Source organism: Haemorhous mexicanus, chromosome 8 (genome assembly GCF_027477595.1).
Source record: "Haemorhous mexicanus isolate bHaeMex1 chromosome 8, bHaeMex1.pri, whole genome shotgun sequence".
Lineage (NCBI taxonomy): Eukaryota > Metazoa > Chordata > Aves > Passeriformes > Fringillidae > Haemorhous > Haemorhous mexicanus.
This window is the reverse complement of record NC_082348.1, coordinates 15,721,166-15,746,839: the sequence shown is the minus strand read 5'-3', so window position 1 is coordinate 15,746,839 and position 25,674 is coordinate 15,721,166. Positions and strand designations below refer to the sequence as shown.

At 52.0% G+C, this 25,674-nt stretch overlaps 3 protein-coding genes across 4 annotated transcripts; 2 read left to right on the top strand and 1 right to left on the bottom strand.

Annotated features, from left to right (window-relative positions):
• Nucleotides 1-110: 110 nt before the first annotated feature.
• Nucleotides 111-14,268, bottom strand: RETREG2 (reticulophagy regulator family member 2). The gene is made up of 9 exons (XM_059852889.1): nucleotides 13,968-14,268; nucleotides 11,660-11,766; nucleotides 6,882-6,912; nucleotides 6,011-6,146; nucleotides 4,597-4,681; nucleotides 3,705-3,842; nucleotides 3,296-3,390; nucleotides 2,281-2,416; nucleotides 111-1,568 (listed from the first exon to the last, which is right to left on the bottom strand). Exons 1-9 carry the CDS (start codon nucleotides 14,180-14,182, stop codon nucleotides 844-846), a joined length of 1,668 nt encoding a protein of 555 aa, XP_059708872.1. The 5' UTR covers nucleotides 14,183-14,268; the 3' UTR covers nucleotides 111-843.
• A 100-nt stretch (nucleotides 14,269-14,368) lies between these two features.
• On the top strand, nucleotides 14,369-20,066 carry CNPPD1 (cyclin Pas1/PHO80 domain containing 1). The gene is made up of 8 exons (XM_059852890.1): nucleotides 14,369-14,611; nucleotides 14,794-14,896; nucleotides 16,535-16,616; nucleotides 17,179-17,299; nucleotides 17,384-17,512; nucleotides 17,693-17,754; nucleotides 18,005-18,122; nucleotides 18,635-20,066. Exons 1-8 carry the CDS (start codon nucleotides 14,543-14,545, stop codon nucleotides 19,265-19,267), a joined length of 1,317 nt encoding a protein of 438 aa, XP_059708873.1. The 5' UTR covers nucleotides 14,369-14,542; the 3' UTR covers nucleotides 19,268-20,066.
• Nucleotides 20,067-20,211: 145 nt separating this feature from the next.
• Nucleotides 20,212-25,518, top strand: SLC23A3 (solute carrier family 23 member 3). 2 transcript variants are annotated; one of them, XM_059852887.1, is made up of 12 exons: nucleotides 20,212-21,110; nucleotides 21,377-21,537; nucleotides 21,959-22,053; nucleotides 22,388-22,461; nucleotides 22,758-22,939; nucleotides 23,093-23,216; nucleotides 23,532-23,679; nucleotides 23,760-24,013; nucleotides 24,207-24,312; nucleotides 24,387-24,554; nucleotides 24,757-24,852; nucleotides 25,020-25,518. In XM_059852887.1, exons 1-12 carry the CDS (start codon nucleotides 21,003-21,005, stop codon nucleotides 25,349-25,351), a joined length of 1,848 nt encoding a protein of 615 aa, XP_059708870.1. In that variant the 5' UTR covers nucleotides 20,212-21,002; the 3' UTR covers nucleotides 25,352-25,518. The 2 variants fall into 2 exon arrangements, with proteins under 2 accessions (XP_059708870.1, XP_059708871.1); XM_059852888.1 differs by lacking the exon at nucleotides 24,757-24,852.
• Nucleotides 25,519-25,674: the final 156 nt, after the last annotated feature.

The window sequence follows — 25,674 nt, the reverse complement described above, 5'->3', positions numbered from 1 at the left end:
GGTCACCTAGGAGACTCCAGGTGCCATGCTACGATGCCCAGCAGAGCACAGATGGGGTGCTAGAAGGGTCAGTGGTGCAGAAGGCAAGAGATGCCACAGCAGCAAAAAACTGGAGTACTGAACAGGGCCAGGAGTGAATTTCATTGATTGCAAAAAAATCAACTCCACAGCCACCCAGTAACAGAACTCAAATGAGATAGGGGAAAAAAGCAGGTATCACCCAACACCCTGTTCCAGCAGTGACACAAAAGACAGTAACAGTCTGCAGAAGAGGTCTCTTTGCACAACGCCCGTCTGCCCTTCCCCCTTTACTGCTACCCTCTGCTCCAAGGACCCCTTTTCCCTTTGCTTGCCCCTGAGAGCCACATTTGACTGTGCACCCTTATCCCTCCCCCCAGACAAAACCAATGAAAGTTAAAATTATTTACACTTTTAGCCATTTAAAAACCCAATAAAATAAGATTGCATATGTCCTACTGGGGATGTGGGTATTAGCAGCAGCTACAGCTAGCTTGGTACTCAGCGTGCAAAACGAAAGACAAACAGAAGACAGACCGAAATACTGCACCATTACTAGGAAGCGTTTGCTGGGGTTGGTGTTTCAATTGTGGCATAAGGCTTCTAGGAGCCGGCTCCTCCCCAGCTGCAGGGCCTCCTGCTCAGCCAGTGAAGGCCAGGCTCTAGAAGGATGGAAAGGATTCATTATTCCAGACACAGCACATTAACACTGATGCATTTCCATCCCAGTCAACACAAACATCTAAAAACCCACTGCACATTCACTCTGTGAGTTTTTCCTTCTTTCCAGTGATGATGGAGGAAAAGGGGGAGCACAGGTAAGACCTAAGACATAGATGTTGCTGTCATCACTGCCTCCTCCTCATCTCCCTGCTTTGGCAGCTCAGCAAGCATGGGAGAGGAGGGAGATGGAGCAGCCTCTTGTGCCTCCTGCTCCTCTCCGAATCCCAGCTCTACATCCATTTGCTCCAGCTCCCCCTGATCCAGTAGCTCAAAGTCATCTGCTTCCTCCTCATCCTCCGGTGAAGCTTCCGTCTCTGTCTCCACCACTTCGCTCTCTGACAGGTGTGCTTGGAAGCTCAGTTTCTCTTCAGGCTCCGTGGGGAGGAACTCAGAGAGTGGGGGTCCCTCACTGGCCTCTGAGGACCGCAGGAGGGCAGAGAGGGTATTCTGCACCGCTGTGGTGATGGCAGTGGTGACGATCTCCTCGCTCAGCGTGTTAATGCAGATGCCCAGGCCAGGGGCAGGGACAGTCTTTGGCTCTGCATTGCCTCCTGCCGCTTGCCCGCTCCCATTGAAGTGCGTATTTACAAAATGGAGAGGAGACGCGAGGCGAAGGATGGAGAGGTCAGAGTCCGTGGCCTCTTTGTCTGCTGAGTCCAGCTCACAGGCAGCGTGGGCAAGCTCAGGACCCAGAGGCACACCAAACGCGTCATCATCACTCTGTGGTCCCAGGTCTCTGGAATGATATTCTTCCACAGATGGAAACTCTGCCAGGTCCTTGGAAAATGACTCCTCTGGCTCACTGTGCAGGCTCTGCTGATCCAGGTCTGAAAGGCACCAGCATTAAGATACATGTTCCCTCACCTTGACCTCCCACCCATCTTCCCCAGCTAACACAACACAGCTGACTTTAAGGTACCTTCCCCATCCTTGGAGGACAGCAGGAAGAGGTCTGCAGTTATTCCCTTCTGCCAGTGGCATGATTAATGTGTAATGTTTCTTTTGTGATCCTGTTCTATGTGCTCTGTGCTTAGAGAGAACTTCCTGCTCCAGCTCACGCTCTCTGCATTTAGAGTTTCCCACTAAAACTCCCAAGGGTCAGGGAAATTGTGCTTACATCACCTGCCTGCTCCTTCCCAGACACCCAAGTGGCTACTGAGTGGTTACCTCCATGTTCTTCACCACCAACCAGTCTTTCTCTAAGCTAGTAAGTCTGACCTGTTTCACCCAACATCATACATGGGTGCATGACTATTCTATTCAGTTATTTCTGTGGGACTTTGTGAGTGGCCTTACCCCCTTTTTGGAGTCACAAGATTGCATTGCTTTGTGGAGCAATAATTAGAGGCTGATATACACTCAGGACCTGTTTATGATCAGGCATGAAGTCAGCGTATGCTGCACTGCTTTTCCTTCCTCCTTTCAATACTCTTCCCATGCAAATAGCTGGGTTCTTTCCCTGTCCTCCCATTTGTATGACCCATTGTTCTGGGCCAAAACACCAAGGATAAGGGGGCAGCAAGGTGTCCCATTATGTACCTTCAGAAACGTCCGTCAGCTGTGGGGTGGTAGCCCTTGAAACAGAAAAGCCCCCACTCTCCAGGATAGAAGCCTCCTCATCAGAGAGCTCAGAATCTGTGATTGACAGTGCCAGGGCAGTTTTCTTCACATCCACCTGCATGGGATGAAGGCAGAAAGACAAATTCCTGTGTGTCTAAGTACCCATGCTGCCTACAGGCACCTTCCAAGCAGAAGTCCTCGCTGGAGGGACAGTATGCTGGCAAAGTGCTCCCTGCACTGGAAGGAAGGGTAGCCTCAGCTCACTGGCTTTCCTGCAATAAATCACTGCCCTAAGGTTTGCCTGCTCTCAGTGAAGAACACAAAAGAGGCAGCACAAGATGGGATGAGACTGTAGGAGTCTCAGAAGGCTTTGATCCTTCTTCTCCTGAGATCACCAAGGAGAACATCCCTTCCCTTTTGCATTCACACAGGGCAACAAAGCCTTCTACAAGTAGCAGTGGTTCAAGTATCCACATTCCTTTGGAAACAAACTTCCCACCTCACAGCCCAGCTACATGCCCAGAGCTGCTGCTTGGTTTGTTTCTGTGGTGTGAATATAGAAAGGTCACACACAATCTGTCTGAAAGCAGAGAACTGTGTAAGAGACACTAGAGCTGCTCAACTCCCTTTTCCGGTTTTGAGGAGCCCTGCACATTACAGCAGGGAAGTTCATTTCTTCAGGAGACACTCACATTCTCTGAGCATGAAGGATAACCATCAAAGTAATTCTGAGGTCAGCATGAGGCTGGGGCATGGCTGGCCCTGCCCTACTATAGCATCATCAGCTCTGTGGCACCAAATTCTCAATACCCAGATTGGAGACAATGGCCTTCATCAAACACATGACCTTTTCCTTTTTCCACTTCTGCAAAGAAGTGATTTATTGCTCTGCTGTGTGTTATTATTGTTGCTGTACTCAGACCACCCTTGGCTCTCAAGCTGCTATAGACCAGAGAGGAGGGACTGGCTCCTGCTAAGCTCTTTGAGCTCTTACCACTGGGGAGAAGCCTGACAGCTCTGCTTCACTCTCACTCTCTGTCTCTGCTGTAGGCTCATCACCTGCTGCAGGCTCGCTCTTCCCTTGTCGTTCTGTGAGAAAGAGAAGAAAGGCTTTACATGGCACTGAAGGAATTTTCTGCCTTTATACACCACTATCCCCTACTTCCTCTGTGAAAGTGCACAGGGATCCTGGAGACAAGCATAATCTGTTGCTCTCATGTGCTGTTCTCAGGATCACCTGGGAGCACACAGTTGCTCTCTATATAACCCTTAAGTTTCTACCTCTGCCCCCCTGCAGCCTGTCACCACACAATGTTGGCAGACACGGTCTCCTACTGTCCTTCTGCAACGGCTCCATCCTAGGAATAAAGCACCAAAAAAAGCTAGAGAAAGTGGTTCCTTACTCTTCTTCTCATGCTTGTGGTGCAGTGTCTCTGCCTTCATACTGTAGTCCAGTTTCATCAGGACAGGCTCCAGACGTGTGTACATCCTTTGGATCAGCTCATGGTAGACCACCAAAGGCCACAGCAGAATGCTGAGCACTGTGGACATGGAATGCAGCAGTGTGAGAGATAGATCAAGCACAACCTGACTCTTCCTGTAGTGCCACTGAGAAAGTCTTAAAGGGAAACACATTTCAATGGCATGTTCTTTCCCATCTGAATGCCTAAAAATCCTCACCCATGGCTCTTCTTACTCATTGCAAAGCTGCTTGATTAACCAGGTTTTATTGCCAGATCTTAGATAGAATATAGATTTACGTTAAGATGAAGCATAAGCCCTTCTCTTCAGCCACTGCACCCCAGACCCAACATACAAAAAAAAGCCCTAAAATGAGCTAAAATGAGAATTAAAACTAAGTATTACCAAAATTTTTATATAGGTAGCTGCACTCGCAGCAGAGCACCAGAACAGAGTTATTAGGGACTCATGATGCAGTGAAAAAGGTCTATTTTACCCAACATGCAGCTTTGTTAACAACACTCTCGATATGGATTTGTCCACCTCAGGAACTGAGACTGTAACTTCCTGCTTCCCTTGAGCCTCGGCCAGCAAGCCTCAGCAGTAGGGAACAGAGAGCATCAATGTTTTAGTCACGGCTCCCTCTCCTGCCTTTGCAGTCGTACTGCATGCACGTGCTTACAGAGACTTCCTGGAACACATTCCCTGTAAATTGATTGATCATCTAGCACAGATTCCCTTGAGAAAACTACAAATCTGCTTTTACCAGCCTATCAACAGCACAGTTAGGTCATGTCCCAGCTTAAGTCAGACAAGAGCGCTGCTTATACTCACAAATGATGTAGGAGATCATTATGCCTGGAACATAGTGTCCAACTACAGCCAGAATCAGGCAGCCTGAACAGACACTCATGCAGAACTGAAGAAAGAGAGAGGAACAAACAGAAGTGACAAGAGGCAGAGATACATCTGTGCAACTCATGCCAGAAACCCATTTAGTGCAATATGAAGGATGGCCCTAACCAAGTCAGTCAGCCAGCTCTGCACCAAGTACATTCAAGTGCTGACAGTCAGAACTCGGACAGCTTGGTTGGGTTAAGCTGGAAGCATTAGAGGTTCAAGTGCTGGATGACCAAGGAAACCCAACTCCCCAATAAACAAATCAAAACCTTATCAGACAGTTCTTTATGAAGTAAATTATATTCCTTAAGGATATGATGGGATATTGCAAATTGCCACTTGTACATCTCTCTGTAGAGCTCATAACTTCAGGAGAAAACTGTACTGTCCTGACAGAGACAGGAACCTGTTACAGAGTCACCAGATGCTGTGCCACTGCTGTGCCATAAACCAGCTGGCAGAAACATTAGCAGAGCCCACGCTCCCATTAGACCAGGATTCTTCTCCTCTGGAAAAAGTGAAGTATAATGGTGCAGCCCTTGGCTTGTCTTACATTTTCCTGGGGGCAGGTGGGGGGAAATGAGAATAGACAATCTGCAAACCAGGGCATGGGTTCAGATCTGGACTGTATCGTGCAATTAAGGGTTCAATTCATAATGGAGAGGATCTGCAAAAGCTAAGGTTCCTCTATGGGCTTTGCTCCCAATGAATTCATTCTTTATGGGCATTTTCAGACCTGGTCTGCTACTCCCTGTGGCTGGGGCAGAAAAGGAGCAATAAGCAGGGTTAGAAACCCATTCCGTTTGGCACACTGGATGCCAGGAAGCCTGACACAATCCTAGTGGTTGGTCTGTCCTACTTTTTGTGATGCTAAGGCAGTTCCTGTCTATAAATCCTTTCCAAACCACATACATCACAGCCATTATAACATGTTTAATGACATGTTTCCATGCACAGAGAAACAGCGCTGCATTTGGACTTTGCTAGCAACAACCCTGGCTAGTGAAATAGGACCAGCTTAAGAATGGAACTCATGAAAGGGCCAGAGACTGTAGGCTTCCCTTTTTATCTCCCCAGTTCCAATCTAAGAGCTTCCCTTGCACACTAAGAAGTGAAATCAAATATAGCAAGCCATTCACAGGAGAGGTTCAGCTCCAGTTTACAAATACTAGAAGTCAATTACTCATTATTTAAACTTCCCATGGCACAGAATCTGCAAGAAACAAACAGCAAATACTGGACAGGGATAGAAATTGTAAAACTATTGAATTTATATTCTTCCATTTCTTAAAGCACAAGTAATGGAAATAAAAGCCCCTGCACAGAAGAGTAGGTATCTCCAGCTTACCTTGGCAGGATTTTGCCTCTTGTACTGTAGCAGTTCCCGCAGGTAGAGCCTGAAGGTGACCCAGCTCTCTGCCAGACAGTGGCACAGCTCAGGGACACTGAGCAGGTGAGGTTGTGCCCCTGAAGTCACCCCCTCACTAGAGACAGACAAGAGCAAGAAGACAATCTTTGAACATGGTCTGTTTTCCTGGGGGAGAGGAACAGCTGCACCAGGAAGCAGAGTTCCCTACCAAAGCTTGACAATACTGACTGCATTTTCAACTGAACTACAGAAGATGCTTGATTTGGTGACAGTTTTTCCCTTCAATCAGGAAGAAAGTCAAGAGACACCTGAGCAAAGCAGCAGCAGATACCATGCCACAGAATCCCCATGCCACAAGCCCAAGATGCAAAGCAGTTTACTCAAAGCCACACAGACAGAGGCACTGGAGGTGGAACTAGTTATACAGCCTCCTCTGGCACCAGGTCCAAGGTAGGCAGAATGCGTGCTCAGACCTACAACCACAGCCAAGGATGCAAGCCATGCCACCAGAGAGAGCACGTTCAGCCTGTGGAAGCCAGTCTCAGTGATCTCCTTCTCTCTGGAGGACTCTTAAAATAGCTCAGGACAGATCCAGGGAAGAAACCTAAGAACTCCTAATATCAGAAGTACTTGAGCTTTATTGCTACTGAAAGAACTCTAGCTTTCCCCAGAGTCCCAAACTGTGGCTCCTGAGCTGATAAGCAGCTAGCAGTGCGGAAGTCACCAGCAATGTTTCACAGCAGGAGCCATGCAGTTTACTGACAACAGGAAAAAAGGACAGGTGAGATCACCATACTAAATTAAGGCTTCCCCACTCTCCCCACACCAGGGAACACATCTGTGAGCTTACCTCTCTCCTCCTGGCTCCTCTGATGGCTGTGCTGTAGAGAGAACAGAGCAGATTAGTCAGCCAAGTAAAAAATACAACCTGACATTTTTACCAGTTGAACAGAGCAGAGCTGCAGATGTATCATCCTTAGCTCTGGATGCACCCTGGGGACCCTCTTTGTGCTCTCATGCAAGCAGGAATCACTGGCTTGGAGCCTGAGCTGCGAAGGCTTTAACAAAGCGTGCCTGGAGACTTAGAGCAGCAGAGCCACTGGTCTGTGGGCACCCCACCACACCTTGCAGCCCAATACACACACAGCAGGGCACTCGTATCTGAGGTGTACCGTGGTGCTTACATGGGGCTGTCTGCTCCAGGGATCATGCAGCTTTTCCTGGTGTCCTACATGTCTGGGCAGTGCCATTCCCACAGCGGGTGCCAGCACTTGTCATTCAAAGGGGGCTGCCAGCACAGTTTTGGAGCTGGGCAAAGCTTCAGCTTCCATTTCGGAGATAAACATGGCACCAGGAGGTCTGAGCTGCATTTCCCACTGACTAGGCCCAGTCCTTGGCAGAATGCTATGTACAAATACCAGAGATGTCCCTGTTGTCTCCATCCTCTCCCATGGAATTAAGCAACAAATAGCAGTCTTGTGCATAATTTTCTAATTTTAGGGCTGTTTTATGTCCCCTGACAGCCTTTTGTCCCAGGCACAGATACAACTATACTCCTAAGGTCTGTCACTCTGGATAAGGGGAAGGCTCTCCCATTCCCCTCAGCACTGAACCCAGTGATGAATAAACAGGAACTTAGTTAATGCAGTACTGAAAAGAGGAGTGTTGTTTCAATAGCAGAGGTCACGTATGATTGTGCTCTGCTTTTAGATACACTGAGAAAAACAACTTCTACAACTAAAACCAATTTCAACAACTGAAATTCATCAGCCTGGTTGCTCACAGATTTGGATATCTGTGATATCAAGCTGACTGGTATCTCAGGATGTACAGGGCTCAACCAAAGCTCTTCTATCAACACAGTCTTTGTAATTCTCCTGTGTTTAACAATGCCCTGTTCATGCTCTGATAGCTCATTGAGTTCTACCCTCCTGTACCAGTCCGCCTACTGTCCTAGAGCTGGCAGGGACTGATATATCTTTGATGCTGTCTGACCAGCAGCAAATTTGGTGCATGAGGTTATAACCCTAAGCCTGTCCCCTAACTGCACGTCACCATGTCAACAGAACTAAAATAAAGGAAGAGAGTTTAACCTCAGAGACTAGGCTTATAGTTAGAAATGGGCTAAAGAAATGCAACGTGTGCAAAAAGGGGTTGGAATCCTCCCTGGAGTCACCAGCCAGGCACAAAGCCCAAGAATGGCAGCAACTCCCTCAGGGAAATGCACCAAAGATGTGAACAACTATCACTGCAATCACCCAGGGAGACTTCAGACTCCACACAGCAGAAGCCACAGAAGAAACCAACTGCTTGTAGCAGCCCTGCCACTGTTCTCCCAAGACACAGGGTGTTGGGCCAAGTCTGCCAGACTCCTCCTCCCGCTGCAGGCACTGCACCAGCCGGCTCGCGCAGTGGAGCAGGAGGCCAACCACCCAGGGAGGAGACGATTCTTTGAGAGCGTGACCCAGATTTCCAGTAATCAGGCCTGACAAGAGGAGTCAACTGCTCTCAGACCGGGCTGCCCATTTGCTCCTCTGCCCCTGAGCATTTGGCATGGCGGCTGGGGCAGCTCACAGAGTGAGCCTGAGCTGCAGTGTGAATATGATGGAGGCAGTTCCACCCCCACAGGGCAGCTGTTTCCCTCCTGCAACCGCCATTGCTGTGTTTTGTTATTGTGCTCAGGAATCTAAAGCTGCTTAACTGCAGCACGCAGAAATCCAGCTCTATCTCTAAGCCTCATCCATTACCTGCACTAAATCACCAAATACATTACATCTGGCACTGGCCAGCCTGTGACGTCTGGCTACACCAGTTGTACAGTGTACCAAATGAGGAGCTGGGATGCTCTCCACCTCTGCTGGACAGATGTGCCAGCAACACAGTAAGTGGGATGGCACAGGAACCCCACTCCTCTCAACTGGCTGCAGTCATCCAAGCCATCCAAAATACACCAGCAGAGGGAGCGAAACAATTCTGAGGTGATCCTGAAGGTTTCAGAGACACTTTGGGGAGCAGAACATTTCAGCAGGCTGCAGGGTCTTCACATGATTTCAGCTATCTGGCAAAAGACAAGCTGTCTTTAAGATCAACAGTATGCTGCCTCCTGTAGTAGAGCAGTCTGCCTGCTGGCCATCTCAAAGCATTGGAGTCGTAGTCCAGTTGTAAGAACAGCACAATCCCAAAAAACCTAGAGCATTTCCAACAGGAAATGTTCCCTTAGTTAAGGCTTAACTCCAACCAGTGCTGAAATACTGTGAAGCACCAGTATAACTAAGTTGTCAAGCAAGACACCCAGAGCTGGCCTCAGATTATCAATAACTGGCTGAAATCTTTCTGTCAGCAATTCACACTGGACTGTGGATTAATACAAATCACTTGACATACACCAGACTCTTCTGAGAGATCAGACAGCCATGCAGGAGTTTAGGTTACGTGTTGGTACTGACAAATTATTGTTGATGGATTCCTTGGCTCTTACAGGTTTTCAACACTTTTCCAAGAGACATTCTTCATCTGTGTGTAAACTTCAGCTAGAAAGCAGGGGCCCTTCTTAAAGAGTACTAGCATTCAATTGCAACACAACTTTTGCTAGAGCTCTTCCACACTGCACTATCCTGCACTGACCAAAACACAGCTGCCAAACAGTGATGCTACCAAAACATCCCTACTTGATACCCATTTCAGGTGAAACTGGAAATGCTTCCTAAGTCCTTAAATAGTACCTAAGTAGAACTCCATGTAGATATTGAGGAAATACCCCGTATGGGAGCTGAAAAGACGCAGTCCCTTCTGAAAGGGCCTAAAAAAGTTGTGCATCTTGGTGTTGTTAGTGTGACCCTCATCACAGTGTGTGAGTAACTGCAAAATACCTGCTGAGGTTTCAGCATTCCTTCAGAAGTCACCTTATAAGTAGTCATCTGAGACATATACAACTGTCACAAGCTGAGGTTTGTACGTACATGCTGACTCTTGAAGGTATGGTACTGACCCATCTCCCAGAACTCCAGAAAAGACTTATAGGAAGCACTAAGGAGGTAAGCCACAAAGGTACAGCTCTGCTTCAGCAGGAAGTGGGAGTCAAACAAGAATCCCTAAGTGTTCAGGAGTACCAATTCAATGGGAAGCCCCTCAGGAATGGAGGGCACCAGTCCTTCCTTGTGGAAGCAAAGGAAACACGGTCCAGTGGACCACATCAAAATCAGGGCTGTGACCCAAACAGGCAGATCAGAAAGGTGTCCCTGTTCTCCGCAGCAGAAAAGCAGGAAGGTGTGAAATATCTGAAGAACACTGAGGAGAGGTGCAGTAGGATGTGCATCGACCTCTAGCAGAGCTGATAGCATAGGACGAGCCTAATTTCTGGTGTTGCTGTTTTGTTTGCTTTTCTTTTTTATTCTTCATGGCTCTGCTTCATATAAATTGATTTCAGTATGAATTTCCTATTTCTTCTATGACAACACAACTTTAACAGGCCAAGTACTTGCTGGAATGATTCCGCCCCCACCTGCCTCAATGACACCATTCTGTACTGGACACCAGGCTTTTGCATTTCTGGACACATTTCAAGCAAGGTGGTTTGGGTTGGCTTTAAACTATTCCCTTAAAAAAACAATGTGAATAAGCAGGAAATTAAATTGGCCAGTCCAGTTTAACTGCCTGGTTACTTGAACCACACAAAGCAAACAGTTTCAAGACTACAGCTGTAACATACTAATCTTATCAGGATTTCTGTGAAAGCACCCTTTAAGTCAGTACCCTTTTAGGTCAAATAAAGGGCACCTTACAAACACACATATAGAGGGGCTTTCATTCAGAAACTCTCCCTAGAGTAGACAGGCAGGGATGGAGGGCCCTGAGCTGCCTTTGAACAGTAGCAGTAGATGCAGCAGGCAGGTCAGGGTTCCGTCATTTAATAAACTCCAAAGAGGGAGGCACTCAAAGCAGACAGCAGCCAATCCATGTCTACCATCTTTATGAGGCCATTCCTCTTGCTGCTTTTGTGTCTAATGTTGGCACAGACCCTTCAATAAAAGGGAAAGATAAGACAAGTGATCAGACTCACTGATTAGCTGGAGATGAGATGCTGTTCAATACAGGTACAATACACTAACTGTTGCTGCTGTCAGACTTCATCATCCATTCTGCTATCTGTCACAAGAAGTGGCTCTCATTTGCTCTGCTTCTTTCAAGGTGGAAGCCCACACCAAACTTAACTAAAACCAATCCACTTCCCTCCCCTCCTTTCCTTCCCTCAGCTCAGCTGGCCATAAGTGCTTAGACTTGAAATGATCTTTTTGCTGTATTTTCAGGAGAGAAAGGACACAGCAGAAACACATCATCCCTGTCATTAGCTTCCCTGGTAAGCTACCTGGGCACCTTAGTCACTCTCAAAATTAGCCACTCCCAGAATTTCTCAGCACTGGGAGCAATTCTCCATGCCCAGAGTATTAGGATACATCCTAATCCTCTGACACAAAAGGATAAGAGGCAGCACCAGTACCTGGGCCTGCAGTTAAAGTAGGAATGGGGCTTACATGACTGCTGAGAGAGCCCAGGAAGGGCCAAAGCCATAGCCCAGCAGATGGCAACACTAGAACCATGTCACTATCTACACTGCTAATCATCACATACCTGAGAAATCAAACAGGAACCTGGGTTTCCACTTCTCCAACAAGAGGATGCCAAGAAGGGACATGCTCAGGAGAAAGAGGGGTCTCAGGGAGGTGGAGGAAAACAACCTAGAAATGAAACAGAAATTGTTAGACAGGCAAAAAGCTGTAAATTACTGCTCTTGGTGAGCAAATAGATACAGCTCAAAGCAGAAATGCCCAACTGCTATGGGCCACTGTAGCAGGCATTGTACTCTGCAGACACCCACCCACACTACAGCACACTCTCAAATGGTGCCTTTGCCCACCACCAGACAGCTGACTCCCTGCCATCTTCCAGTGCTCTCCTCCCCAAGTTGCAAAACAAAGCTAATGCTCACTTGTACAAGTCCCTCCAAAGCCTCCAGGTGGAGGCTCTAGATAACATAAAGACAAACTGCTGTAGCAGAAAACTGCTTGCCCCTCAGCCTGTTTGCTGAAAACCTACATCCCATTTGCCATGGCAAGGTCCAGCACAACATGCAGGTAATGCATCTTGCCATTCTAGATGCCCATTCTCTTAACACAAACCTCTTCCTGTTTGACCAGAGCCTAGCTAGCACTTAAATGGTTTAGTTGCTCACTTGACTTTATCATAAAACTTTTCATGTCCCACATCCACACACTGGCTCAAGCCACTTGCCAGCTCACACAATACTACTCACACACAGCTGTGCAATGACACTCAAAGAGTTTATCTGTCCACTCCACAGAGATTTGACAGCAAAGGTGCCAGGGTGCCACCTGTGCCAGCAGTGGCTGTCTGCATTCATCCCTTTCTCTAGCTCAGAAGAGCTGCTTTTAACTCATTCAGAAAAAAAAATACGAGGGAAATGCATTCACCTTCACTTCTTTAATGAATATTCCTTTCCAGAAAGGAGGAGCAGTTTTGCTTTTTTACCCTGCTCGTCTTCAGTGACTGTTTGCCAGTAGCTAATGACAAATACACTGAACAATGACTGTAGTCAGGGAGAGTCTCACAGTGCAGAGCAGAAGGAGTCCCCACCAAGTCACAGGTGGAGGACTGGAAGTGAAATGTGCCTCACTGGGCACACAGAGAACAAAACCTGCACTTTCCATGGGCTTACAGGACTTTAATGACCTAAACAATGACATTTCTATTCCTCTTCATTGAACGGCAATTCTGTACCTTAACACATCATTTCTAGAACTTCCTATTCCATCTCATTTATGTATTTCAGTAAAAAGATGCTGGGTGAATCCTCTGTGAGACCCTAAATGATTTTTCTTCCTCTGTTTAAATCTCTCTCTGCTGTCCCATATTTTGGGCACTCTTTGATCTTCTCTATCTTTTCACACGGTCTCTGGGCTGTCATTGCCTACTATCCCTGCCATCTCCCCTACCACCTGCCCCTCTCCTCCTCCGTCTCACTTCATAGCTCTGCTTTGACTTTTCAGCTGGTAGAGTAGTTCAAGAGTTTACATCTGGCTACCACGTACACTTCTGATAATCGTACGGATGAGAGAACAGAACATAAGCTGCCTCATCAGAGAGACTTCAAAGGTTGTTTCATCACTTATTTTTCCCTCCTCTAACTCCAGAATCTGCCCCTTCCTATTTCATCTGCAACCAACATTTAACTCTATCCCCGGCCACTTCTGACCTTTCCTGCTGGAAAGGCCACTGGCTGAGAGCATTTTCACCAGTAAAACTGACTCACTGCTTATACAAACAAACAGGATGTTTTTCATTCCCATCCACAGCTGGACTCTGCCACTCACACTCCCATCTCCCCATGCTGCTTCCCTGCCGAAGAGGCAGAGAAGGGAGAGCAGGAAAGGGGGAATGTTCTCGCGCCAAAGCAGAGTGAAAAATCAGCACCTCCCGGGAAAGATTAACGAACAGAAGGGTTTAAATAAAATGCCCCAGGGCAGCTGCCGATGCAGGAGGCCATGGAGCTCTCTGACCGCAGCTACCGAGTGAAACGAACTGATAAAAACACGGATGCAAAAATTAAGCAGAAACGTGCCTGGGCGAGGCTCCAGTTGGGCCCATCTGCATTTTATTATCGCGGGACAAGGCAAATCCTGCTGGCACTTTCTCCCTTCAGGGAGGTGCCTGTTTATGCCTGTCAGAGGAAAACAGAGCGGCTACTCCCGGCTGTGCATACCCCACGGCGTGCGGGCTGCGGGAACGCACACCGTCGGAACCCAGGGACATCGCCTCGGGCCCCGAAGCCGTCGCACGCTACGGGCACGGGCACGGGCACGGGCACGAACCAGACGGGCGGCACCGACGATTCCCGGTTCCCCTTCCCGCCCCAGCTCACCAGAGGGCCCCGCCGAGCGCGGCCGCGGTGACCAGGCTGTGCAGCGGCCTCTCCCACACCAGCAGCCGCTGCGCCGTCGCCAGCGCCGCCTCCCAGCCCCGCAGCCGCTGCCGCAGCGCCGCCGCCAGACGCGCAGCCGCTGCCGCCGCCGCTTCCTCCTCCTCCTCCTCGGCCGCCGCCGCCGCCGCCGCCTCCTCGGCGCGGCCGCTCGCCATGGCTGCGGGGGGGGAAGAGGGCGGAGGTGCCGCTGTCACCGGCCCGGGCGGGCGGCACCGCCTGAGGGACCGGCGGCCGCTGCCGCCGCGCGCGTGCGCCCGGGGAGGGACGAGGAGGGGGGAACCGGGTGACACCGGCCGCGCGTGCGCCCGACAGGGGCGGGGACCGGCCGCGCCCCCGCGCCGGAACAGGAAAGGCGGAAGGGCGGGCGGTGGCGGTCAGGCTGGGAGCGGCTTTGAGGGCTCGGCTCCCGACGCTGCACCGGGCCTCGGCCTCGGAGCGGACCGGCCCCGCGCCCTCAGAGCTGGCCCCGTATCGCCGGAGGGGATCTGTCAGCGTCCGCCCTGTGAGCGGGCAAGATGGAGCTGGACGAGCTGCTGCTGGACGAGGAAGGCGCCTTCTCCCTCAGTGGGTTCCAGGAGTTCACGGTTAGTGTCCGCGGCCCAGCCCGCTCGTGGCAGGCCCTCGGGGTGATCCCCCTATCCCTCGCTCCCGGGGAGCCCCATGAGGTCTCACGCTCCGGCCCAGTGTAGCCCTGAGCTGGGTTGGGGTGGAAAGCGCGGTATGAGGAGTGCTCTGGCCTTCCTCACGTTCCTCTGTGTGCCTTCAGTTCCTGCCCAGGCACCAGCAGCTGAGCGAGAGAGTGCGGAAGCGGCTCTATTATGGCTGGGACAAAGACTGCAGTCTGGATAATCTCTCCAGCCCTGTGGCAGGTGGGTTGCTGATTGTCACCAGATGGTAATGCTGAGTCAAAGGGGTTGGAAGTAGCCCAAGAGGCCGAGACCAATAGGTCACCTGCTTCCTCCCCAGCGCCAAATCCCACCCCTGCCCAGCCTTTCCCACTCAGTACAACACAGCAGGGCAGGATGCCAGAGCCTCATGGTTTCTGTTCTCTGTTTTGTTGCCCTGTCTGGCTGTTGCTGCGTTTTTAACATCGTTATACTGGTGTATAAAGTCCATTACATTGCTTGTGAATTCCTTGGCAGAGCAGGTTGTGAACTTGTTCTTGCTCAGAGCTGTCTTAGATAATTGCTTGTGCTCTGCAAAACACTCAGGGCTTTGTTCAACTTCTAGTTTTGAGCAGCAAGGTGATAAGTTCTTGCTTGTTTGTGTGAATCACTTTTTTTTTTTTGCCTGTCAATTCAGCAGTGTTTTGGGGAGCAGAAGGACAAGGCTGGGTTAAGGCTGAGGAGCTTGTGCAGGTGATGGTGGAGAGGAGTGGAAAAGGGCATGCAGTGGTTAGCTAGAAGGCCTTCGCTGTGTGGAGTTCTCAGCCTTTCCATGAGCTGCTTGCTAGGGAAATGGTCTAAAGTTGCCAGGAGGCTGTGTGTGGTGTGCAGCAGTGGGAGACGCTGAGCATAACCAGTGGGTGGCTGGAGCTGTATCTGCCTGGCTGCACATCGTTGTAGTGGTGTGGCCTGAATGATGTAGGGAAGTTCCTCAGAGCAGTGTTTTCTGAGCTTGGTGGCTGCTCTTTGGGAAAATCACTCATGTTAATACAGGCATTCTCTTAGTTGCTGGAGAGATGTAGAAAGGAGGAATGTGGTGATGCTTCCCCTGGTAGCTGGAAATGCAAGGCTGCTGGGATGAACTCTGCTCTCAATTCTGTCAGCCAGAGGCTCAGAAACAAAATGAAGTTTCCTGTCTATAGCACTTCTTGCCTAGCATCACACTGTAGTGCTGCTTGGGGTGCTTCAGCTGGTCCTGTTGTGTAGGGAAGTGAAATGGGAGCTGCTGGAGCCATCTGCCAGTATATGTCAGTGTCTGTGCTTGAATGCTGAGGCACATCCCTGAGTGCAGGGAAAGCAGGCTGGGCTGCAGTTACACCATATCGGTGCTTTGGTACCTGTTGGTGCCTTCAGGCTCCTGGTCACATGGATACCTCATACTCCATCATCTCAGGGTGGTGTAGGGTGAGCTGGATCTGTGCTGATGAGATCTGGAGGGGGAAGATGCTGGTGGTTGGAGGGGAGCAAAGGGCCATGAAGATGTGGTGTGACATCAGGCCCAAGAAGCAAGAAGGCCTCCAGAAGGGCTGCCTGAAGTTCTGCAGGGTGAGGGCAGGATGACCCTCTGCAGCTGACTGCTGGTGGTTCTCTGTGACACAGACCTGCTGATGTGGCACTGCCACAGGGCCTTGGTCACTCACATCCTCTTCCTGCTGTGATTTGCCTGCCCTGCATGTTTGTTTGTTCCTCACTTGTCCTGACCTCTGATAAGGCCTCATAGTTTAATTTAAACTTGAAGGGCTGAGCAAACACCAAGACCTGATGGGCTTGTAGGGAGAAGGGGAAAGGTAGGCATGGGCTGGACCACACACGACTAACTCTTTAGGTGCTTTTCTGTCCTAGATATTGCTGTGGAGTTGCTGCAGAAAGTGGCTCCCAGTCCTATCCGCAGACTCCAGAAGAAATATGTGTCTCATGTATCTCGGTAAGAAGCAAAACTTGTCCCTTTGTGTCCTGTGTCAGAACTTGGAGCTCTCGTCTTACCTGTGACTCACTTTGTCTCCTGGGCCAGCCACTGGCTTTGTGCCTAGGCCTGATTAGTGTCAAAGAGAAGCTGGAGGCAGGGATGGCAGGCACAGTGACTTCCTGATGCAGCCAGCTTCAAGTTTATCCTGCTCTCTGGGGTGCATATGTGCTCTTGTTACTGGGAATCGGTATGGCTGGATCTGCAGCTCCCTGGATAACCAGATCTGAACCTGGGGTCTCCTTGGCAGCTGAGCCCTCACAGCATGCCTTCCTGCAGGCAGGGCTGCTCAGTTTGGAGCTGACTGTGCCTGGGAACAGTAACCAGGGCTTTCTGCTCTCCACCCTGCATCCCTGGCACTTTCTGTTGCTGCAGCTCAGGACAACTGGCACAGAGCTGGCAAGGCTGTGATCTGTCTAGCGATTTGCTAAACCTTCCTACTGTCTGCCTGGGGGGGGGAGCAGCCGAGTTGTGTCCTGGTGCCTGGGACGTTTGTAGCATTGGCTCTTGTCCTGTCCTGCAGGGAAGCTTGCATCTCGCCCTGCTCCATGATGTTGGCCCTGGTTTACATTGAGAGACTCCGGCACCGGAACCCTGAATACCTCCAGCAGATCTCATCTTCAGACCTCTTCCTGATCTCCATGGTGAGCAGTGGGCAGGGGCGTAACTGGGCTGATGGGAAGTGAGTGCACTGGAGGCTGAGATCCTATCCTTTGTGCTACTTTCAGATGGTTGCAAGTAAGTATCTGTATGATGAGGGTGAGGAAGAGGAGGTGTTCAATGACGAGTGGGGAGCAGCAGGGAAGGTGGACGTCCAGACCATGAACACACTGGAGATGAACTTCCTGAGCGCCATTGTAAGTGAAACTGTAACTGCTGCCAACTGTTTCACAGAGCAGGGGAAAAGAGACATCGAGGGGGGGGGTCTGGATTTCTGTTTTTCTCCCACATGCTCCCAGGAAGGGATAGAGAAGGATGTATCTGGGTGCTGGGTGACCTGCCCTGACTGCACTGACCTTTAACTGCTGTCCTGGCAGGACTGGAGTCTCTACACAGATCCTCGGGAGCTGTTTGAAGTGCTGAGCTGGCTGGAAGGACGGTAGGTGTCTAGGGTGGGGTGATCCCTTTATCTGTGTTGCAGCTTAGCTCTGCCTCTGCTTGGAGATAGCCCTGGTGCAGTGAAATAAGAGGTTGGACATCTCTGAGCCTTAGCTAGGGTCTGTAACTCCCTTCTACAGAGCTTAAGCAGGGTCTTCTCCAAGCCTGCCTGGGCTGAAGCTGCTTTTATGGGTAAGGTCCATATCATGTCCACCATTCCTTTTTTTCTTTTTTTTTTTTTTTTCTTGTAGTGTGGCTGAAAAACAGGGCATGTGGCGTGGCTGGTTCACCTACACAGATCTGTGTGTCCTCATGGAGCAGTCCATGTGGCAGCATGTGCTGGGCCAGTTCTACCAGCAAGTGGTGAAGGTAAGGGCATAGGAGAGCAGCTAATTGCAAGAACATGAGACCCAGCAGGCTGTGGATTTGGAGTAGGACCCTCTTTTCCACCGAGAACAGCACCTTGGCTTATTCTCTGTTGAAAAGGGAAACTGTCAGCAGATGCTCATTTGCAGCTGCACTGCCTGAGGCACTGCAGCCTTGTGCTGGGTAGTGTGCCCTGTGCCAGACCACAGCCCCATAAGTCATGGTGCAAGGACATGGTGGTGGCATGGAGGCAACTGAGTACCAGCCAGGGTTTTGAACAAGAACTGTTGGCTTTTAGCTGGGGCATTTTGGTTTGTGATATTTAGGCCCATCTTTGGGCAGACTGTGTGCTGCCCACCATTAGCAGTGTGGCTGCCTGCTCTCTGCATCTAGCCCTGGAGCTGGTGATGCTTTTTCCTATCGTGGCTGCTAGGTTGATTGTGGCCATGCTGCATGATGGCTGGCAGCGGAGCTGCTGCTTGGGGTGTCTGGGCTAACATTTGGCTTCTCCCTAGCTGGCCTGCCTCCTGGGTGTGGTGTACCTGACGGGCTTCGCAGCCATCTTCGCCTCCATCACCGTGGTGCACCGGTCTGTGTGCATAAGGAGTGTCAGCACTGCAGCCCCACGACCTGTGCTGTTCCCCGAGGAGGGGAGGTGCCAGCTGGGTGCCCAGCCAGCCCCAGCCCCTGGCCAACCCCAGCCCGAGCTGCCCAATGTCTCCTCAGCCAGCTGCACCCGTTGCCTGGGGGAGAACGAGACGACCAAGGAGCCACATCGTGGAGGTGTCACAGCAACTGCACTCTACCTGTGGAGCAGCATGATGACAGCCCTGTCCTACCCAAAGGCACCTGATCTAGCCCAACACAGGCACCTCCCACAAGGTCCTTTCCGGAAAGTGCCCACTGCCTGTGAGAGATCCAACTGTACCAGCCCCACCGCAGCCCCCAGCCAGCCTGCCCCTTTTGGACTCGCCGTGCTCCCGACTCCTCTGGTGCTGCACTGCCATGCTTGCTCAGCCACTGCAGGCCCCACATGGGATGTAGCCCCCAACCGTGAGGACTGGCTGGACCCCCTGGGGCTGAAGCAGTGCTTCTTGCATACTGCAATGGATCTCAGTAGAATCAAGAGCTTCATTTTTCCCAGCTAGGAATATAGGACAGCAGCCCCTTTCCCCTTCACTTCTGGTGTGGCACAACTCACTTCCTTGCACTTCTGGGACCCCTGATCCCTGGAACTGCATGGGGCTGAAGGCCCCTATAGTACTTTCAAACCAGCACTTGTGTCCCCCCATGTAGGGCAGGGATGTTCTTTGCTAGGGGCTGCTGGGACAGGTTGGCATAGAGCTGGCTTACTGGGTGGGAACTTAATAGCTGGAGGGTAAATATGGGTTGCCTTTGGGCTGGGGTGCTTGTGCAAAAGGGGTTTTGTACCTCTTCCTGTAGTGAGTGTTGTTGGACAGAGTTGGCATATGGGATGTTGGAGGCTGGGACTGTGTGTGCAGGGTGGAGGGGCTAAGGTGGGGTGCCTGGGGTACGGGAGAGGAGGTTGAAGGAGGTGGGAGTGAGCTGGCTGGTCATAGCAGTTTTTACATTTGGGGGCTTTAAGGCCACTTCTTGGAACTTGCAAGAGTGACACCAAGCAGGTACCTCAATGTGGCTGTGCCCCAGTGGGCTTGGTGGGGATAAGATGTGGTTAGGGCTGAACTTCCTTATCCTTCTTGAGTTGGGTGTTTTGAATCTGGGGTGCTCTGTGACCCCATCCCAAGCCCCAGCTGTCTGTGTCTGTGAGAAAATAGTGCCTGACTGCTCCTCAGAGTGGGAAGAAGGCACCTTGTCTTGCTGACCAGGCCAGCTCATCATGCCCCTTCTTTCTACTGTGGATTTTACACCTGTTTTTCACTATTTTGTAGATGCAAATCTCTTCCAATAAAAGTAGTTCTTGCTGTGTGCCTGCCTTGCCTACTGAGCTGCTCTACAGTGGCAGCATGCCTGCCCCAGAGCAGAGCCATGTCCCTGCAGCTGTGCCTGCTCCTGGAGCTGCTGTGCTCCAGGACAAACCCTAGGTGCTGCCAGTGAGCCCAGGAGACCTGCAAGGCTTGTCCTGCAGTCTCTCCTGACAGGAGGGATATCGGATCTGGAGCAGGCAGGGACAGCAGGAGAGAGGAGGATTCCCATTCATGGGAATGTGGGGAGTGCATGTTTTCTTCATTGCTCTTTGCTCTCCAAAGCCTTACCTGTTAATGAGTGAGCCTTGAGCAGCACAGGCTTGACCAGGTCACTGACACAGCCACCTTTGCCCCCATGTGACGAAAATATGAGCATCCCTTTCCAGCCAAGCAGCCAGCTCCTGTCCCTGGCATCTTTGTCCAGTAGCACAGCTGTAGGCAGGATTCAGTACTCTCCTAGGAGAATGGGGGATATACTAGACCCCCACTAGAGACCAGGCTGGACCAGGAGAGCAGCAGATGCCCTCGCAGATGCTGGGGCGAAACAAGCATGAGCAGGGCATACTGAACCTGGAGGATGCTGCTGGTGGGAGTAGTCTAAGCACATGGAGGAAGAGGTGTCAAGGCTGTGGCCTACCCAGTGCTTGCCCACAGAGGCAGTGATGGGACCCAGGCTGTGGGTAGTCGGCATTGTAATAGTGTCTGATGGCCTCCTTGTGGCTGCCTGTCACCTGACCCTCATGGTGACAAACCAAGGTGACACATTCCTGGTCACAAAGGCAGATAACTAACCAACTCAAGTTAATGGCTAACCCTGGGGCAGCTCCTGCAGAAGGTGGAAGTTCAGCCATGTGAGGATTTGGGAGGAGCTCTTGGGGGTGGGAGCCTGCCCACCCTCTGCACCGAAAACTGGGAGCAGTGTGGGGAAGGCAGCAGCATGAATGGGGGCTGTGGCAGAGCACCTGGAACTCGGAGCCCCATGCTCACATCCTGCTCCTCCCAGAAGATGTGCTCCTGGATGATGAGCTGCTGCTTGGCCCTTCAGGTAAGGGGAGACCATGGTGAACAGCCAGAGATGGGAGGATGAGGAGAGAGCTGGGATCCTCTCAGATTGCCTGGCAGGATACAGCCCCTGCCCTGCAAAGGGTGTGTAGGGCTCTGGTCAGTGTGTGCTGGGAGAGGAGTGGGCACTAGTGAGTGCTACCCAGGTGGTGTCAGTGGGCATCCGTCCTCTCAGGGGGCCTGGGCATGGGGAGCTGCAGCTCTGGGTGCTGCAAGGAGTTATGACTGCTCCATCTCTTCCCGGCACAGCACCTGGCTGTGCAGACCTCCTTGCTCTGCATCTTCCACCTCCTCCTGCTGCCCACCCTGCCTCAGGAGCCACCTCATGCCCAGACCACCAGCAAGCTGCTGGCACGAAGCCTCTTTGCCTGTGGCATCTCCACAATGCTGCAGACCACCCTGGGGAGCCGGTGAGCAAGGGAAATGAAAAGGGTCACAAGAAAAACCTTTGTGCTGCATCTCTGCACAGTTGTCACAGAGGTCCCCTCCCTCTCACACACACCTCTAGAAAAACTTTCCCTCTAGCTCCTCACTGCCTTGCTCCAACATCATACACAGCTCCTTCACACCATCTGCCATCCTTCAGACCTGCTGCCCACACACGCTGGGTATGGGATTCAGCAAAGCCTCTGACGGCTGCATCCACTCCATGTGCTGTCACTTGGGATGTAGTAGGGCACATGTAGAATATAGGGTAACCTCCTGCCACTTTGGGGTTCTTATCTGCTTCCCTTCCCACCCCTGTTCCTCTGGCAATCTGGGCTTTTGGAGCAGCCCTGTTCCCTTCCCTGTCCTTCCTCCCTAATGTGCCATTGTTTTCCTCTTCCTCAGGCTGCCACTGGTTCAAATCCCATCCTTTGAGTACTTGGTCCCTGCCATGGTGCTGAGCTCCCACCTGTCCCCTGGTGCCAGCACACACAGGAATGGTAAGCACAGCCCTGGAGCCTGTGTCCCTTGGGGCCTGGGCCGTGCTGGTGCCAGGGGAATGGCAATGAGGAGGTGCCTGGTAGGTGGAGTAGGGAGGAGGGGTAGCAAGGGGTCCTGCCTGCTGGCCCTTCTGGTGAAGGTACACAGCACCCTCACTCACGTCTGAGTGCACTTGCAATGTATCTGGTCACTTCCCCAGGGCCAGGGCTTATGGGGATGGAGATACTGGCGCACTTCTTCTGCAGCCAGCAGTCACCTTCCTGCATCCTCTTGGACACAGCTCCAGGAGCCCAGGATCTATGTGTATCCCATCCTTCCAAAATTCCCTTCCAGGCACAGCCATGGCCAGTACATGTCTTGTACCTCATTGCAGAGACACAGGGAGCTGGGCTGACTCACTGCAAGAGGTGAGTGCTCCTGTGCTAGAATGGTGGTCCCAATCCCTCTCCATCAGTTTTCCACTTGCCACCTATATCCTTGTACCCCCAGTCTCTTTTCCTGGGATTTGCCATGAAGAGAGTTGCGAAGGCAATGGGGATCATGATGCATGTTCACATATATGTTTCTCTGTGCTTGGGGTGAGCAGAGCACATGAAACAAGTGCTTGTTCCCAGCTGCTGGGGCGGTGGTAATGTGGCCAAGGGAAGGTGTTGGACTGATCTCCATGTATCCTGCCCCACAGGCCCATCCTTTCCTCTTACAGGTCTCTGGAGCAGTGCTGATCTCTGGGCTGATTCAGCTGGCACTGGGAGTGTCTGGCATGTGTGGATGGGCAGCAAGGCACTGCGGGCCCATGGTCCTGGCCCCCAGCCTCTCCATCATCGGGCTGTCCGCATACAAGGAAGCTGCTTTCTTCTGCTCCACTAACTGGGGAGTAGCGCTGCTGTATGTGAGCCCAGGGACTGTAGCAGCAGGCAGCTTCTGGGCCTTTCTTTTACCAGCAGGACAGGAATGGGGCACCCCTGCAGTGCACGGTGCACATTTGGGGCCCCATCACTGACTGTGATGCTGTGTGTTGACCTGTGCTCACTCTCCTAGGTTCATGCTCCTTGCTGTCACCTTCTCCCAACACCTGCGGTCCTGCCGCCTGCCTTTCTGTGCCTGGCCCCAAGCCTGGGAGGACTCCACAGAGTACTCAGCTCCCACCCTGCGCACATTCTCGGTACTGTGGTTTGTCTGCTCTCTTTACCGTCACCAGGCTTCTCTCTCCAAGCCTGGCTCTTTGTTGTGGGGTTAGGTGAGACCTGGAGCACAGGCAGGCATGAAAAGCTCTGGTGCAGCTCCCAGAACATGGATGCTTCTGGGGAAGTGTTGGGTACCTAGGGTGTTGGAGCAGAACAGCTTGGGATGCTTCCTGCAGGGGTAAGGGGAGATGTGGCATGACTCCTCAGGAGATGTGACAGGACAAGGATGGGGTGCTAGCCAGGGCAGGCAGGGGAGGAGGGTCCCCTGCTGAGGGTCCCCTTCTGCCTTGCAGGTACTGCTCCCATTTGCTGGTGTCTGCGTTGTCTGTGCCATCCTCAGCTACTTCCACATTCCCTGGGAATCACTGGATGTGACCATGGCACAGCTGTCCTGGGCCAACAGTACCTCCAATGCCCCTTGGATCCGCATCCCCTATGCAGGTGGGGGGCAGCAGGGTTGAGTGCAGACATCCAGGTTTAGACAGGATTGCTATCACCTGCCCCTCTTACCTCTGCTGCAGGAGCGTGGAGGTGGCCGCTGCTCACCCCCCGGGCACTGGCAGTGGGCATTGCCATGGCCATCAGCTGTAGCATGAACTCTGTGGGATGCTACGTGCTGTGCGGGAGGCTGCTGCGAGTCCCCCGGCTACCCCCTCACGCCTGTAACCGGGGGCTCTGCATGGAGGGGTTGGGCAGCCTCCTGGCGGGACTGCTGGGCACCGCAGGGGGCACGGCCTCCAGCATTGCAAACACCTGTGCCACCGGCTTCACGCAGGTATGCCAATGTAGGGGGAAATGGCAGGGTTGGCACGGGATAGGGAGGGAGTCGAGCAGGTGTGTGGGACTTGTAATTGCCAGGCTGTCACCGAGCCAGTGCTGGGAAAGGCAGGTGTGTGTAGCAAAAGGGGGTGGGAGACAGAGCAGGGGCTGATGCTACCCATCCTCACTTTCCCACTCTTCTTTCCCAGGCTGGCTCTCGCCACTCGGTGCAAGTAAGTGCCCTGCTGTGCATGGTGCTGGGCCTGTCCCCAAGGCTGGCAGGGCTCCTCACCTACATCCCACTGGCTGTTCACGGTGGGTACCCTGCCCTGCCCCTTGCTGCAGTGTCTGCAGCCTGCCTGGCACCTCCTGACTCCTGCCCCTCGCAGGAGGGGTGCTTTGTGTAACCTACGCCGTGGCCGTGGGCACGGGGATCTCCTACTTCCAGTACACAGACATTGACTCGGGGAGGAACATCTTCATTGTTGGCTTTGCCATGTTCATGGCACTACTGGTACCGCGCTGGTTCGACACGGCTCTGGCTCCCCTGGCTACAGGTATGAGGGACATTCCCCAGGCAAGGCAAAGCCTTGAGTCCCATGGCATGGTGACCACACATCTCCAGTGTTCCGGAAGCCTGGGTCAGCTCATGGCAGCAGGCAGCTACCTCTTCAATCCCTGATTCTGCCATGGCTGCTCATGCCCCTTTTCCCTGGATGGGCTGGGACCTCCTGGCTGATTCTGGCACTGTCCTTGCAGGCTGGGTGCCACTGGACCTCCTCTTCCTCTCCCTGCTTATGGTCCCTGTCTTCTTAACTGGCTTCTTGTCATTTTTTCTGGAGAACACGGTCTCAGGTGAGGTGCTGCCCTAGGTGTTCTGCGTATGCCCTGCTCTGAGGACTAGATCTGTCCACGGGCCAAACCACCACCTCTGCCTTCAGGCAGTCCTGCTGAGGGTGCTGGCGCTGGTGTGAGCTAGGAAGAAGGGGCTTCTATTTCACTGCCTACCTTCCTGCTTTCAGGAACACTGGAGGAACGAGGGCTGCTTTCTGAGCAGCCATGGAAAGCCAGAGCTGGAGACTGTCACCTCCATGGAGAGAGAGGGGAAGCCAGCCAAGCATATAGGCTCCCTGCTGGGCTAAGGAGGCTGCTGCCATCTTCCTGCAAAGCCTTTCCATGCTGCTTCCTCTGCCCGAGGAGTGAGGAAGAGGAGGAGGGCAGCTGTGCCACTGAGGAGGAGACTGCAGGCCCGGGGGAAGGGACACACCTGCTCCCCAAACCCAGCTCTGGGGAGCTGCAGCCAGCAATAAGGCCAAGCCAGACAAACATGCCTGCATGGCACACTGTGGCCTGACCCTGTCATCTAGGGGTGCCTTGTGTGAAAACAGGGCTGTGCTCTCAAGGCAGCTAGTGAGCCACTTTGCTCGTCATTTCTGAAGCCCTCGAGGACCAAGCTTCCACCCTCCTAACACAAACCTAATTTCCCTGCTTGAGAGCAAGATATAAAAACCTTCAACCATCTTTGCCTTTTCCAGGGGTTTTCTTTCCAGATGGGATTTACCTAGGGGCTCCCCTGTTGCCCTGAGGACTGTGACAGGAGGGCGGGGCCACCTGGTGCCACTGCGGCTGAGGATGTGGGTACCTGTAAAATCTACCATCACCCTGTGGACATGACAT

What these genes read in the sequence shown, in the direction of transcription:
- CNPPD1 (XM_059852890.1), top strand. Translation starts at nt 14,543, where the DNA reads ATGGAGCTGGACGAGCTGCTGCTGGACGAGGAAGGCGCCTTCTCCCTC. An exon ending in TATGTGTCTCATGTATCTCG is followed by an intron (nt 16,617 to 17,178) that starts GTAAGAAGCAAA and finishes CCTGTCCTGCAG; the next exon opens with GGAAGCTTGCATCTCGCCCT. An exon ending in TGAACTTCCTGAGCGCCATT is followed by an intron (nt 17,513 to 17,692) that starts GTAAGTGAAACT and finishes CTGTCCTGGCAG; the next exon opens with GACTGGAGTCTCTACACAGA.
- RETREG2 (XM_059852889.1), bottom strand. Translation starts at nt 14,182, where the DNA reads ATGGCGAGCGGCCGCGCCGAGGAGGCGGCGGCGGCGGCGGCGGCCGAG. An exon ending in TGTCAGGCTTCTCCCCAGTG is followed by an intron (nt 2,417 to 3,295) that starts GTAAGAGCTCAA and finishes CATCCCATGCAG; the next exon opens with GTGGATGTGAAGAAAACTGC. An exon ending in GCTGACGGACGTTTCTGAAG is followed by an intron (nt 1,569 to 2,280) that starts GTACATAATGGG and finishes GGTGCCTTTCAG; the next exon opens with ACCTGGATCAGCAGAGCCTG.
- SLC23A3 (XM_059852887.1), top strand. Translation starts at nt 21,003, where the DNA reads ATGAATGGGGGCTGTGGCAGAGCACCTGGAACTCGGAGCCCCATGCTC. An exon ending in CAGACCACCCTGGGGAGCCG is followed by an intron (nt 21,538 to 21,958) that starts GTGAGCAAGGGA and finishes CCTCTTCCTCAG; the next exon opens with GCTGCCACTGGTTCAAATCC. An exon ending in TCTGGAGAACACGGTCTCAG is followed by an intron (nt 24,853 to 25,019) that starts GTGAGGTGCTGC and finishes TCCTGCTTTCAG; the next exon opens with GAACACTGGAGGAACGAGGG.